Genomic DNA, 16520 nt, shown 5'->3' with positions numbered 1-16520 from the left:
TGGTCTCCACCACCCCAGGGAAAAGACTTTGCCTATTTACCCTATCCATGCCCCTCATGATTTGATAAAACTCTATAAGATCATCTTTCAGCCTCCGATAATTAAGGGAAAATAGCTCCAGACTACTCAACCTCTCCCTATAACTCAAACCCTCCAACCCTGGCAACATCCTCATAAATCTTTTCTGAACCCTTTCTAGTTTCACAACATCTTTTCTATAGGAGGGAGACCAGAATTGCACACAATACTCCAAAAATGCCTAACCAATGTCCTGTAAAGTCGCAACATGACCACCCAACTCCCATACTGAATGCACTGACCAAAAAAGGCAAGCATACCAAATGCCTTCTTCACTATCCTGTCTACCTGCAACTCCACATTCAAGGAATTATGAACCTTCTCCTTTAAATTGTGCTGGCACCAGATAACCTGTCCCCTGACCTCTGGTGCTCCCAGAGCCTCATCCTCCAACCAGTGGAACATTGTTAACCAAGCTCCCGTTAAAGTATGAGGTCAGCTCAGTGAGTGCAGATACAATTATTCAGGAGAGGCCAGTGAACCTGGTGCAATTGAGCCCTGTTTGCATTATCTGCTCCAGAGAGGCCCAGAATCACAGCTAAAGCAGGCCATCTGGCAGGAAACGGTGCTCAATGGCTTAAATCACAGATGAAGTTTATTATTAAAAAGCCACAACCTGCACAGTCTAACTGGCCGATTAACTTGAATTTAAAACCTTGATAATTTTTATTCCCAACGTTTGAGCTGTTAACGTTTTTGGGAGGGGGAAGGTTGGGCAAATGAGGGAAAATCTCCGGGACCTGATCTAGTGTATCCCAGGACGTTGTGGGAAGTTAGGCAGGAAATCACAGGGCCCCCAGCAGAAATATTTGTATCATCTATAACCATGGGCAGGATGCCGGAGGATTGGAGGGTGGCTAATGTTTTGCCCTTATTTAAGACAGGCTGTAAGGAGAAGTCTGGGTACTATAGACCCGTGAGCCTGATATCAGTGATGGGTAAGTTGTTGGAGATGATTCTGAAAGATAGGATTTACTTGCATTTGGAGAGGCAAGAAATGATTCAGGATAGTCAGTGTCATTTTGTGCAAGGGAAAACTTGTCTCACAAACTTGAACGAGTTTTTTGAGAAAGTAAGCGAAATGTTGATGAAGACAGAGCAGTAGAGATTGTTTACTTGGACTTCAGTAAAGCCTTTGACAAGGTTCCGTATGGTAGACTAATTAGTAAAGTTAGATCACATGGGATTCAGGGTGAGCTTGCCAATTGGATACAAACTTGGCTTAATGATAGGAGACAGAGAGTGATAGTGGAGGGTTGTTATTTGGACTGGAGGCCTGTGACCAGCGGTGTTCCACAGGGATCTGCACTGGATCCACTTTTGTTTGTCATTTACATATATGATTCAGATGAGAATGTAGGAGGCATGATTAGTAAGTTTGCGGATTACACCAAAGTTGGTGGTCTAGTGGATTGTGAAGAAGGTTATCAAAGATTACAAAGAGGTCTTGATCAATTGCGACAATGGGCTAAGGAGTAGCAGATTGAGTTTAATTTGGATAAATGTGAGGTAGTATGTTTTGGTAAAACAAATAAGGGCAGCACTTATACAATTAATGGTAGGGCCCTGGACAGTCTTGTAGAAGAGAGACACTTAGAGGTTCAGGTACATAATTCTTAGAAATTTGCATCACTGGTATACAGGGTAGTTAAGAAGACATTTAGCATGTTTGCCTTCATTGCTTGGACCTTTGAGTGTAGGAATTGGGATATCATGTTGGGGCAGCTTGGTGGCTCAGTGGTTAGCACTGCTGCCTCACAGCACCTGGGAGTTGCGTTTGATACCATTCTCAGGCATCTGTCTGTGTGGAGTTTCCTCTGGGTGCTTCAGCTTCCTCCCACAGTCCAAAGCTGTGTAGGTTAGGTCGATTGGCCATGCAAATTGCCTATAGTATCCAGGGATGTGCAGGCTAGGTGGATTAGCCATGAAAAATGCAGGGTTATGGGATAGGGTTGGAGGTGTGTCAAAGTGGGGTGCTCTTCAGTGGGTCAGCATGGACTTGATGGGCCAAATGACCTGCTTCCAGACTGTAGGAATTCTATGTTGAGGTTACAGGATGTTGGTGAGGCTTCTCCTTGAGTGCAGTATGCAGATCTGGTTGCCCTGTTATAATTAAATTGGAGAGGGTTCAGAAAAGATTTGCCAGGACTGGAAGGTTTGAGCTATAAGAGAAGCTGGATAGGCTGAGACTTTTTTCACTGAGGCGCAGAAGGTTGAGTGATGACCTTGCAGAACTTTATAAAATCATGAGGGGCATAGATCAGGTGAATAGCAAAGGTTTTTTCCCTAGCGTGGGTGAGTTCAAAAGTAGGGGGCACATTTTTAAGGTGAGAGGAGAAAGATTTTAAAAAGGACATGAGAAGCAACTTTTTTCCAAAGACCGAAAGAACTGCGGATGCTGTAAATCAGGAACAAAAACAAAGTTGCTGGAAAAGCTCAGCAGGTCTGGCAGCATCTGTGAGGCAAAAAACAGAGTTAACGTTTTGGGTCCAGTAAACCTTATGCTGCCAGACCTGCTGAGCTTTTCCAGTCCGACTTTGTTTTTTTTACAAAGAGAGTGGTTGATGTGTGTAATGAACTGCCAGAGGAAGTGGTGGATGCAGGTACGGTTACAACGTTTAAAAGACATTTGGATAAGTACAAGAATAGGAAAGATTTGGAGGGATATGGGCCAAACACAGGCAGTTGGGACTAGTTTTGTTTGGGAACATGGTCAGCGTGGACTAGTTGGACCGAAGGGTCTGTTCCCATGCTGTGTGACTCTGTGACTATGACTCAATGAGAAGTAATATGAAGAGAAGCTTGGAATAATGTTGAAAATAAATACTGCAATGGCTAATTGTTGTTGTTTGTCTCCAACCCCAGGCTTTGGAAAGAAACACAGAGATGTGAACACAGAACGTGACTTCTTCATGAGAATGAAATGTACTGTGACAAACCGCGGAAGAACTGTCAACCTCAAGTCTGCCACCTGGAAGGTGAGAAACCAGAAGTAGCAATTCAGTCAGCTACATTTGGTGGTTTTCTCAATGTACCTTTAGGGTCAGAAGTTCATTTCCTGTGTAAGAAAGTTTTCTAATCAATCACTGGTGAGGCAATGGCCTAGTGGTATTCTCATTCGACTGTTAAATCAGAGATGCAGCTGATCTTCTACAGGCCTGGATTTGAACCTTGCCATGGCACATGGAATTTGCAATTCAATACAAAAAGGAAATCTGGACCCTATTGATGTGCATGAAATCATTGTTGATTGTTGGGGGAGAAACCCCATCTTGTTCCGCCATGCCCTTCAGGACAGGAAACTTTGCCATCCTCCAATGGTCTGGCCTATATGTGACTCCAGATCCACAGCTGTGTGCTTGATTCTTAACTGTCCTTTGGGCAATTAGGGATGTGCAATAAATGCTGGCAGAGCCAATGATGTTTACATCCAATGCATAAGGAAAAATATTTTAGAATAAAATAATATTTTAATGCTCATCAAAACTAAAGGAACATATTAAAATCACAAATTTGATAATTTTGAGTGCACTATTGTTCAACGAAAGATCCACGAACCAGTTAAATGAAAAAAGGATCCTGTGGTCATAAACTGGATAAAGGTTTGATCCCTATTACTTTCCCCTTGTCCTGCCAGCCATCCATTTATGGTCCATTCCTTATGACTACCTCCTTGCAGACCTTAAATCTAAACAACTGCAGCAGGTCTGCCCTTCTTTCTCCTTGAATTACTCTGGATGGATGGAACGTGAGGAGACAGGATGAGAGTGAGGGGAGTTGGTGTAGAAGGTCCATAAGGCAGCAATGTACCATCACACAGCATGATCTCCACTGCACCGGATAGCACGGGTTAATTAATGCTGCAGTCCACGATTCAAAGGACCAACACCCCCAGGGTACAGAGCGATGCGTAGGATTTGGTTCTCCTCCAATCTTTTGGCTTTCTTTCTTGTTATGAGTCACCTTCTCCTGGTAGAGAGAGGGCAGTGGGCCATTAATACATCTGTACACTTGGATAATACCTAACATAGTTAAAAGATGGACACAAATGCAGGCAGCAAGAGGCATGTACAAGGTGGTAGACTTCGAAGAGGTATGTGTGGGTGAGGCAGAATGTCAGGCCTTCCCCAGAAGTTCCCAACATTACAAATGCCAGTCTTCAGCCAATTCAATTAACCCTATATGATATCAGGAAATAGTTGGAGGCACTGGATTTGCAAAAACTATGGACCCTGACACAACACTGGCAAAAGTACTAAAGACTTGTGCTCCAGAACTTGCCACTCCCCTAGCTAAGTTGTTCCACTCTGGCTACAATACTGACATCTATCCAACAATGTGGAAAATTGCCCAGATATGTCCTGTACACAAAAATCAGGACAAAACCAACCCGGCCAATTACCACCCCATCAGTGTCCTCTCAATCATCACCATGAGCGATGGGCAAATAATGCTGGCGCAGCCAGCAACACCCAGACCAGTGTTAGGGGGGTGGTGCTGGGTGAGGAATGGGCATGTACTGGTTGCATAATGTGATGTGCAGATGCATTATCTCTCCTTGACCACCGGCGTGTCACCATTTAACTTTGTTTGATCCTGCTGTCAGGAGGACCATCCTCACCATATGTTCCCATTACCTTCTCAGGGTCACTCTGAAAGGCTTCTTTTTCTTCCCTGGTCTCTCCAATGAGGAGTTAATTGTTCACAGAGAGGAGAGGAGAAAATAGAGTGAAAATGACATGGTATCAGGGGAGAATTCCAAACGAGTTTTACATTTTCTATTTTGCTTTATTAAGGTGTTGCACTGTACTGGCCACATCAAAATATACAATGCCTGCCAAGCTCATACACTGTGTGGGTACAAGGAGCCACCCCTGACTTGCTTGATCATGATGTGTGAGCCGATTCAACATCCATCTAATATTGACGTTCCACTGGACAGCAAGACATTCCTGAGCCGTCACAGCATGGATATGAAGTTTACCTACTGTGATGAGAGGTACAGTATTGGTTTAAATGATTAGAAACACATCAATAAATAACCTTGAGTTCTTCTCTGTGTTTTAAGTTTTCCTTTCTTAAGTTGCTAAGTACCTAAGTGAGAACTGGTAAATTAACTCACTATGAAAAACCTATAATGGGAAAAGTAAAGTTGCCATAGTCCCAGATGACCATAAGGATGCTCTCCAGTTAGAGAGAGATGACTGGCAGTGAGTTTAACTTGAGGTCACCATGCCTCAGGTAAGGTCGAGAACTTTGGATTTTCATGATGACCTTAGCCAATGTGGGATTTGAACCCATGCTGTTGGCATCAACCTCTGCATCACAGATCAGCCATCCAGTGGATGAATTCGATATGGAAATGTTCTTCTGTACCAGCAGTGAACATTGGGAATGGGTTCAAGGCTATTTTCACCCAAGTGCCCAGAATGACCACAGGACATCCAAACCATTATATCATTAACCATCTTACTTTTACAGACTTAGCATGTGCTATCTTAGAGGTCTCAATGTGGACTTTACAAGCTTCAAAATCTCCCCACCCCCGACCTTATCCCAAGACCAGCCCATCTCGTCCCCGCCTCCTTGACCTGTCTGTCTTTTCTCCCACCTATCTGCTCCTCCCACCTCACTGACCAACCACCACCCCAACTTCCTACCTACTAGCCTCATCCCCGCCTCCTTGACTTGTCCGTCTTCCCTCCCATCTACACGCCCCTCCCTCCTCACTGACCAACCCCCATCCCAACTCCCTACCTATACTCACCTGTACTGGCTTCATCCCCGCCTCCTTGACCTGTCCGCCTTCTCTCCATCTATCTGCTCCTCTATCCACCTTCTATCATCGCCTCCCCCTCTCTCTATTTATTTCAGAACCCTCTTCCCCTCCCCCATTTCTGAAGAAGGGTCCAGACCCAAAACATCAGCTTTCCTGCTCCTCTGATGCTGCCTGGCCCGCTGTGTTCATCCAGCCCTACACCTTGTTATGTCAGACTCTAGCATCGGCAGTTCCTACTATCTCTTAGAGTCTGTTGTGACTATTTTGCACCCACAAAGTTTCAAAGTGGGTATATGCTGGGTCCAGGACCTAGGCTCAAATCCACCGCAGGAGAAAAGTGGTGTTCTGTAACTCTAAGTGACTAAATAAAATGAATGTAGACAGTCTTCATTTAATTCCCATAGATATTTAATCACAGCACAAGATTGTTCCTATTTTAACTCAAAATTGGACATTTGATTTGCAGACATCACATGGGAAATGAAAAGGTACCAATTCTGATAACTGTTTTGATCTGGAGGCATATTATTGGGTAGTGTTATGCTGCATCTAACCACAGTGAATTTGGTTAGGGTGATTAAATGGTATCATCTGTAGCTTCAGCATAGTGTACATTCTACATTATTTTAAAGATAAAGCAGTTTGCATAAAACGGAAGTCATGAAGGCACAAAGGATACAGTCAGTACACAGTTGCAGTAGGAATGAACTGCCAAGTAAGCAGATACAATGTAATACCCTGAATTAACTGAAGACTGAAAGAACTTATTTAGCATATTCATAGAGAAAAAATACAGCCTTTACACAAGAACTATTAATATCTGTCACTGCCAAATTCCTTAAAATCATTTGGCACCTTGACCCTGCTGAAATCTGACATTTATAAACAGGACCAATAAAAATGTATTGACTCAAATAACATATTCCTTAGAAAAGAATTATTGTTGAGTCAGCATTTGCTGCTGTTAATGTTTTGAAGTAGGACACCTCAGACTTGTTATTCAGTTGTCTGAGTGGTGCACTTCAATAATCGAGTTATTGGACTGGGAGGGAGGGTGCTGGGAATCTGTACGATTCCGATGGACTACCTATCAAGCAGCTTGAAAAGCTAGTTAACAGGCTGGGGAGGGTGAGAAGGTGATTTTCAAATTGCAGATTGCCAAACATGAAGAGTCTGGTTCACATTAGTGCACAGCTGTTGGATGCATGATGGGAAAAGCGTTCAGTAATGATTTTTCTGAGGAGGATTTTTGTCAGTAAGGGGTTATTGTCACAGATCTGATGCATTGTCTTTATGTTGGCTGTTTGGCTGCTTCTTTGCTGCTGGACCCCTGATGCCCTTTCCTCTGTTTGATAAGGCATTGGCTGGCTGCTGTATGCCTTTGAAGACCTCTGTCCCAAAGACTGAGGACTTTGTATCAAACAGCATGCCCTTTTGGCTGCATTGATGTACCCAACCAGCCTGTGCTTGCAAAACTCACAACATGATGTTTGACATTAGATATGATTCTGAAACTGGACAACATTTATTGAATAATCCTGACTGTGTGAGAAATTACATTGACTACGTATTTGGGATTATCAGTTGGGCTCACATTATGGCGCACTTGCCTGTGCTAGAAGCTACATTTATGAATACACCATACCCCATTTCTTTGCAGACAGAATATATACACATACTGGACCTGTTTCAATTCAACTAAATAGATGACAGCCATTCACTGGTTCATTTCTCAGGGCAATGCACTAACCAGTCAAAGTCAACCTGCCTGGTTTAAACAAAACCTGTTAATTGCCAATCAGCATTAATGGGTTCAACCTCCATGGCAATGCCTCTACCAATCAGAATCCACTGCCTGATCAGCATTCTCCTCTCGTGCAATATGAATGTTGGTTTTCCCCATGAATTTGTATTCTTGCAAAATGTCCTGATGAGTGCCAAATGAAAATGTTTGATAAAATGCATCTTTAGTCAGAATTACTCTTTAAGCAGAACAAATGATTTGGAAGCAGAGACCATATCCTAGATTGGGTTGTAGCACTTCCAAGTGTAGCACACACTAAATGTTAATTCTTCATCCCTTAAATTATTTTTGTTCTTGCCTTCCCCTTTATATATTAAACATTGAATTAAACAACAACTAAATTAATAGCTGCATCCCTTTCTAAAATTGTTATACATTTTATTTATTTGAAATATTTCTCTCATCTTTTTCCTACATATTTCTTTTAAAATTTGCATTCCATGATTTGATTATGCTTCACTCTGCTTTACAGATAATATATATATATAATATACAGCAGGTTCTTTTCAGATTTTTATGTGCAAACCATGACAGTTTAACATTTCTTTTGCCAGAATTGCAGCACTGATGGGATATTGTCCGGAAGAACTGCTTGGCCGTTCAGTTTATGAGTTTTACCATGCAATGGATTCAGATCACATGATTAAAAGCCACCAAAACTGTAAGTGGCCCATCCAAAGAATCTGTAACTTAATGTGCTGGTGAAAGTCAGTTAACTGCAGGATCACAACATTAAAATCCTTATTACTCATTTTCAGATCTTCAAATCTTCACTCAAATCATTTTGTAATTTCAGTTGTCCCCATCTCTGGCAGTAGTAGGTTTATAAGATATTCTGGTGATACATTAGTATTAGTGCCTTGGCACTTTTAAATACTAATGGAGTTTCCAATATTGTGGCAACTTTCATTCTTCTGCATACAATATAAAATAACATTTGTAAAGAGCCCAATAGAATTTCCAAGACAAGAACATTAATTAAATAATTAAAAATAAATCTATAAAATTATCAATAATAAATATTAAAAATGCACCAATGTAAACTGGTCAGATTCTTTTGCAGGTGGGAGGGGACATGAATCGTCGTTACACTATTGACGTGAAGAAAAATGTATCTCCAAGTTTCTGCTGACACAACTTTCCCACCAGCTCAGAAATGCATGTGATAGTGGCTTGTTGGCCACTACCCCTCGTACTTTCCCTAGTTTTATGAGGAGGACCAAAGCAGGGTCCCAAGACTCCAAATGGTGAAATGATGGGTGTGTTTTCATTGAGAGGGTAACAGAAAATATTGCAGGCACCCAACCTTCCAACTCATCCCTGAACTCACCTCCATAGGGCAAAGAGTGGGCAGTTGCTGAAATTGGCAGCCTGTTGGCAGGCAGTCTATTCAAAATAAATAATTAAAGTTCAACTAAGCATGTTAAAGGAGAGACAGTGGTCTAGTGGTAATGTCGCTGGACTAGTTTAGAATCCCAGGCTAGTGTCCGGTGACATGGGTTCAAATCCCAACATGACAAATGCTGAACCTCGAATTCAACAAAAAAAAATTGGAAATAAATGACGTCTATCTAACAGCAACCATGAAACCACTGTCGATTGTTGTAAAAACCCATCTGCTTCACTAATGTCCTTCAGGGAAGGAATTGGTCGTCCTTACCCACGTGTGATTCCAGACCTGTAGCAATGTGGTTGACTCCGAGCAATTAGAGATGGACAGTAAATGTCAGCCGAGCCAGTAATGACTGTGTTCCATGAATGAATGAATGAAAAAAAGAGCCATAAGGATTTACTTGGGACACATTAGCCACTAAGGTACATTTCCCAGGGGACTTTACACAAATTGGTGAATGGGATAAGATAGTCCTGAAACAGTGGGTAGGGCAGATGTTTCAGATGATGGGGTTTCCTTGTAGTTTTTTGTTTTATTTTAGTGGGTAACAAAGCATACTAATCCTCAGCTTCATGAATAGGGGCAAAAAATACAACAGCAAGGAGGTTATGATGAACTTGTATAGGACTCTTGCTAGACATCAATTAAAGTATTGTGTACAGTTCTGGGCACCATACAATAGGATGGATGTGAATGCATGAAGAGATTGATAAGAATAGTTCCAGGGATTTGAAACTTTAATTATGAGCATAGATTCGAGAGGTTCCGGTTGTTCTCCTTGGAGAGAAGACAGATAAGAGGAGATCCTTAAGTTTTTGCAATCATGAGGGAGCTGGATAGAGTCGATAGAAAGAAGCTGTTTCTGCTTATAAAATGATCAACAATGACAGAGCACAGACTAGCATCGTTTTCAAAAGAAGCAAAGGTGATGTGAGAAAATCTTTTCACAATTTCAGTGGTTTGGGTCTGAAATACACAGCTCAGCAGTGTGCTGGAAGCAGGTTCAGTTGAAGAATTCAAGAGAACTGTGGATAATTATTTAAAGTAGAAACAATCCACATGCATCGAGGGAAAAGACAAAAGAATTGCATTAAATTATGATGCTCATTTGAAAAGCTGCTGCAGTCATGATGGGCCAAATGGCCTCATTCTGCACTGTAACACTTCAGCGATTCTCTAATATTATTCTCTTATAACCATCAAATTGGTGGCAAAATTCCTCTCCAACATTCTTAACAGGATCCATTCTTCTGAAGAAACATTACATCAAACTTTGAAGAACTAGCTCAATGTAAAAGGTAAAATAAGAAAGCAATAAGATGGCATTCTGGGTTGGAAAGAGGAAATTGTCTTAAAAGTTTTCTCCATTTGAACTGACCTTGCAAGAAGGCTTAGCACGGTTTTGGAAACAGTACGCTCAATTTACATTGGCTAACTGTGATCCCTAATGTGGCACATGTTTCCTTTAATAATATATTTTGGAATATGTTCACACCACTAGAAATATATAGATTGTAACTGTATCCTTTGAGATATAGGACATCTTGCTTCCAAAGGGGTAGACAAGAGGGATATCCTAGCACTCTGCTGTTTTTGGTTACACAATAGTACATCTGAAACTGTGAGTGTTTAGAGCCTACAATAGCATTTGTACACATTTTCCCAACCATCATTTGCTATCACCTGGTAATATAAATTCTTATAAACAGAATAATCAGACTAACTAGCTTCAGAAGCAATGCTGTTTACCTACGAAAGGTTGATGGATTTGAATCCTAATTTTTGCTGTCTTTATTGACTTTGAGAGTTTTCAGCATGTTCAGAACCTGGTTCATTTGAGGAAGAAGGGAAAAATAAACATCAGGGCCACACCTAGCCATAGGAACACACCTCCCTGTTTTCCAGTCAAAGAGGGATCCACATATCTAAGTTTCATGTCTTATTGAATGAATAATAAATCATGAGTATGGGGTTATAATACATGAAATGGCAAATGAAGACAGAGAAAATTGGGAAAGCAGCAATTAAGTAAGATTCTATAAATGGACATGAAATGAGTTATAAACTGTGTATGATGGATGTAATTAGTCATTGAGGCTTTAATTCATTCAATTGTCACTATTGATGTTCTTCAACCAACTCTAAATAATCGTAATCTCAAACTTTCTGTCTTTTTTAACTATACACTTCGCCTTTTGATAGCTACCTTAATTTCCTTTTTTACAAAGTCTTTATCTTCAATGGTGCGAAATTTTTGAAGTTTGAAATATGACAAAAAAAGGAAAATTCTAGTCTCTTAAAGTGACAATTTCTGTTTATTCTGCATCGTTTGTGTGCAATATCTAAGATGCCTACAAAACAGCTGGTTAATAGATCAGTAGAAAGCAAACAGTGATCAGCAGTGTAGTTTAACTTCCACATGGCAGTACTTGCGTAATCACTGGCCTAACAGATTGGCAGGTATCCTTCTAGTGACATTGTGTGTTGTTTAAAACAAGATTACAGCAATAATAAGGCCTTCTGGAAAACAAGTAACTGGAGCATGGCACACATTGAGATTTTATTGATTGTACCCAATGTAATTATCTTTTCAGAACACAATGATAACCACCAGATTAGGCAGTCTACCAAAATTCATATTGGATCAAAGTACAGTTTAGATTACAAAGTAACAGGTTCATTAATCAGATAACAAATATATTGCTGTATTTGAGTACAAGGTAAACAGAGAAAACATTCTTCATAACTGCTGAATGTATTTTGCTGAGTGTTTTTAAAGATGTGTAAGAAGTTGGAAAATACATTTTAGTCATATTAAAGATCTAACAATGTAGTGAGGTGTAGCGATTTCCATTCAGAGCACAAACAAAAAAGGACTTAATGTTTCTTGAGTATAGTATATAGTGCTGCCATTGTCAAATGTTACATGATCAAGGGGGCTTTTATGATTTGCAGCTTAGATGATGAACATGGCTTGTATATTACAACAATTAATACTTTTTTCTAGATACTAAAAATATTGATTAAGAACTGTGAAAGAAAATTGATTTGTTTCATGTTAATTTTATTTCTAAAGTGTGCACTAAAGGTCAGTCAGTTACTGGCCAGTACCGGATGCTCGCGAAACACGGTGGATACGTGTGGCTTGAGACCCAAGGGACAGTCATCTACAACAGCCGTAACTCTCAGCCACAGTGCATTGTGTGTGTCAACTACGTACTGAGGTACGCCTGCATTATTACACAATTGATTTCAGAAACAGGAAACTAAACACAGGATTTCTGCCTTGAAATGATCCTATTTTGATTTGTGTGAGCATTTATGGCTGTCAAGATCTGGGTAACATGGGTGACTTTGCCATCTACCACACTGCTCTAGTTTCATCAGAATTCTGCCTTCTGCAAATCTGGTAACAAAGTACACACTTTGGTAGTTTGGAATTTTCAATCCTGGAAAGAGGACAACAATCAATTGACTCAAAACTGACAGGAGACATAAGATAAGTTGAGCTGAAATGCTTTTGCATTAAAAGTAACCAAATATCTAAAAATAAAGAATACAAAATGGCTTCTGACTGAACCTTCATTTTCTAGTGTAAGGATATATCAGAATGCTGAAAATCATACTATTACCTGCAATTACTAAATATAGATGTGGTGCTTATATTAAAACTTAAAAAGTTCCAACACCATTTAAGGAGTATAAGAAAACTGAAATCATCAGAAGCAAATAAGTTGTAAAAATGGTAACAAAGCAATTTTTGTATAAAACCATGTTAATGAATATTTTGAGGAAAGAAAAAGAATATTGAGAGATGAGCAATTATCTTTGAATATTTACTGTAAATTACTTTGCCAATTCCAAATAATCTGTAGATACTTTTTAAACATTAACTCGCTGTTCATCTTTATTAAGATGGCAGTGCACAACATTAATGGAATGATCAATCATCTCTAAAATGTAGGAAAAGTTTTGCAAAACAAATTGGGCATGTTAGATCTCAAAGCAATAGGGGAACATCACTCATTGTCTTCTTGTGGATTATTCTGTATCAAGTGGGAAAAAAGGACACTGATGGACATTACCAACACCAAAGTTGATTGAAACCAAAATAAAATTCATTACATAAATTTATAACAATTATTACTCACCTTATATACTGAGCAGGAAAGAAAGTCAGGTAAATGCAACCAAGGTGCTCAATGAACAATTGCTTCTGTTGTATTAAAACCAACTGATTATCAGAATATATTGTAATTGCTTGTTTGCCATGAATGCTGAGAATAGAGGTTTTATTGCTTCATCTGTCCTTACTTTTATCAGTATCAATAAAGCTATAATTAGGTGTGGATAATCTAAATTTAGGGTGGCTAAAGTTTGAAATTGTTATTTTAATTTGTTTCACCAATAAAATGTGCAGCTGTGGAACAGTTTGTGAGTGAAATAAATGAATGAGAACCTTATTAAGTTATTTTTAAAAATTACATGATGGCAATTCATAAAACTACACATTTAGAAATTACTTTGAAACTGGACTGCCAGCAAATGTTATGCTTACTACTGATGACTGGAGCAAATTCAATATGCATTATTGTAAATAAACAACAATTTTGTACACTGGGTATTGCAGAGTCGATAAGCTCGGCTCAGTTGATAACACACTCAGAAGCAATGGATCTTCTGATTTGAGCATAGCTTGAAAATGTTTGGCTGAGATATTAAACCCCAACTCTGTTTACTCAGCGGGACATGAAAATTCCATGCCACAATCTGAACATGAGCAAACAGTTGTCCCAGTACCTGGGAATTCGTGCAAATAAAAAAGATTTTTCTGTCGCTTTATCCAGTTTCTGTTGGTATGTGGAACCTTGTTGTGTGCCAAACTGGCTATAGTAGCATAACTGTGACTACACTTCAAAAGCAATCTAATGATAAATTGCATGAGGATATCCTGAGAATGTGATGAGATAGTAAATAAATGCACACTGTTCCTTGCTCTTTTATTCTACAATAAAATTCTTTCTTTAAAAAAATACTGAAATCAACTGTTTCCATTTTCAGTGAGATTGAGAAGAAGAATGTTGTATTCTCCATGGACCAGACAGAGTCTCTGTTCAAGCCTTGCCAGGCCATGAGAAATATGAATGGGAAGCATATCTGCGGTGGTCCAATGCCAGATGATGGTAATCTGCTCTTCAGTAAACTGAAGGAAGAACCCGAAGAATTAGCACAACTTGCGCCTACACCTGGAGATTCCATTATTCTACTTGATTTCAGTGTCAATGGTATGTTGTTGGAATTTAAGATGTTACTTTAATCGTACGTAAACCATATTTTGCCCAATAAATATTTGACGTCGATCCCCAATTTTGTTTTAAAAAGTATTCTTCCATGAATGGTGATGTGCTCAGCGAAGAACACTCCAATGTCAGCTGTACACTTTGAGTGAGGCAACCAAGTAAAGAAGAGACACCTCCATGCAAGGAAAGAAAAGTGAGAGGAAAGATCATTCAGAGTACTCTCATGCTTTTTTGAGTACCACTGACAGAGATCTGAGCACAGTTTGGGACTGCATTGTGAAAGGAAAGATGTAAAAATGAAACAAATTAAATAATGCACTGGGTAGGGCACCTGTAGGCAATGCAAATTGAGAAAAAGGTCTGGTTCAGCCTTTATTTCAAACCAGTCAGAATATTTTCAGATGCAATAGAAACGGTTCATTGTAAAATCATACTTGTGTGCCCATTGGTCCATATCTTCAAGCTTGCAAATTGGATTCATTTTACTTAGCAATGGATTAAAATGAGATCAAAAAGAATCAAAATAATACCAACAATTTCAACAAATGTACATTTTGTTGTCATTTTTACTAGGAAACCAACAGTTCGAGGAAGCTCCTCTTTATAATAAGGCTATTATTCAACGAAACAAGCTGTGGCCGACGGAAGCAACAAAACCAAATGTGAAAGGTCCTACCGAGCTCAGCAAGCAGTCATCACCGGATCTGCACCAATTTACAGTACCACAGGTCCCATCGGGCAATTCCACTCCACGCACATGCAGCAGCACCTCTTGCTCTTCAGTAAGTGATCAGAGAAAATTACTGTCACAAAACCGGAGAACAGCAGCAGCAATGACTTACATCTATATAAAACCGTTAGCGTGGAACAAGCTACATGTGAAAACGGAAAATGAAAAGAAAATAAATTAACTAAAGGAATGGACATTGTGCCATAGTTGTAGTGTTAGGAGAGGTCGATGAAAGGTTGTTTGAAGTAATGCCTGCTTGCATGTCATACGAATCAGGTCTAGTGGTAGGGTATTTGGCTGTTTCAGCCTGCTCTGCCATTTGATAAGATTGTCACCTCAACTCTGCTTTCCTCTCTACTTCCTGTTCCACTTGCTTGATGATGAAGGAGCTATCCAACTTGACTTTAAAGATATGCAGTGACCCTCCTCTACTGGTCTCTATGGAAGAGAATGCCACAGACTAATGAGCCTCTGAGAGAAAAATATTCTCTTAATCGCCACCTCAAACAGTTCTACCAGCCATCCCCTGAAGGAAAATCATTCTTTCAGTATCCACCCTGTCAAGCCTGTTCAGGATCTTATATGTTTCAACAAGGTCACCTCCCATTCTTCTAACCTTCAAAGGATACAGAATGAACTCATCTCACTACAAAGCCCTTTATCTTGGCAATCATTTAAGTGAAAGTTCTCTGAACTGCCTTTAAGGCAACTATAGTGTTTCATAATTAGGAAGACCAAAACTGTATGTGTAGTCTCACCAATGCCCTATATAGCTGTGGCAAAACTTCATTACACCTATATAGAATTCCTCTTGTAATGAACAACAGAAATCCAATTGCCTTCCGAATCATCAGCCGTACGTGCACGCTAATATTTTGTTATTTATGTATCAGGACACCCAGGTCCCTCTGTAGTGCAGAGTTCAGCAGTTTCAATTCATTTAAATACCATACCATAAAAAAAAATCTGCCAAAATGGACAAGTTCACATTTTCCAGCATTAAAGTCCATTTGCCAATTTTTTGCCCACTTGGTTAGTCTGTCTTTACCCTTTTGCAGACTTCTTACATCTTCTTCACAATTTACTCTCCTGCTAATCCTTGTGTCATCAGCAAATATATATTTGCTCCCTTTACCCAGGTCATTGATATAAATTGTAAATAGTTGAGGTCACAGCCCTTATCCCTGTGGCATTCTGCTACTTACAGGTTGCCAAACCAAAATTGACTAATTTGTTTCTACTCTTTGCTTTCTGTAGGTAAGCAATCCTCTGTCCATGATTAGATGCCACCCCTACACCAAGAGCTCTTACTTTGTTTACTTACATTTGAAATGCCATTTTATCAAATCCAAGTATACTTTTATCAAGAGATAGCAGGAACTGCAGATGCTGGAGAATCTGAGATAACAAGGTGTAGAGCTGGATGAACACAGCAG

General features: G+C 39.7%; 1 protein-coding gene across 2 annotated transcripts in view; it reads left to right on the top strand.

The window, feature by feature from the left end:
- Positions 1 to 16507, top strand: part of epas1b (endothelial PAS domain protein 1b) — a 75880-nt gene extending 59373 nt beyond the window's left edge. For both annotated transcript variants that reach the window (XM_048600702.1, XM_048600701.1), the window contains exons 5-10: positions 2944 to 3056; positions 4875 to 5077; positions 8216 to 8322; positions 12131 to 12278; positions 14116 to 14339; positions 14928 to 16507. In XM_048600702.1, the coding sequence (XP_048456659.1) occupies positions 2944 to 3056; positions 4875 to 5077; positions 8216 to 8322; positions 12131 to 12278; positions 14116 to 14339; positions 14928 to 15265 (1133 nt within the window). In that variant the 3' untranslated portion in view covers positions 15266 to 16507. The remainder of the gene's footprint in view (positions 1 to 2943; positions 3057 to 4874; positions 5078 to 8215; positions 8323 to 12130; positions 12279 to 14115; positions 14340 to 14927) is intronic.
- Positions 16508 to 16520: the final 13 nt, after the last annotated feature.

This window comes from Rhincodon typus, chromosome 9, assembly GCF_021869965.1.
Source record: "Rhincodon typus isolate 14 chromosome 9, sRhiTyp1.1, whole genome shotgun sequence".
Taxonomy (NCBI): Eukaryota; Metazoa; Chordata; class Chondrichthyes; order Orectolobiformes; family Rhincodontidae; genus Rhincodon; species Rhincodon typus.
This window is presented reverse-complemented; position numbering and strand designations above follow the sequence as displayed.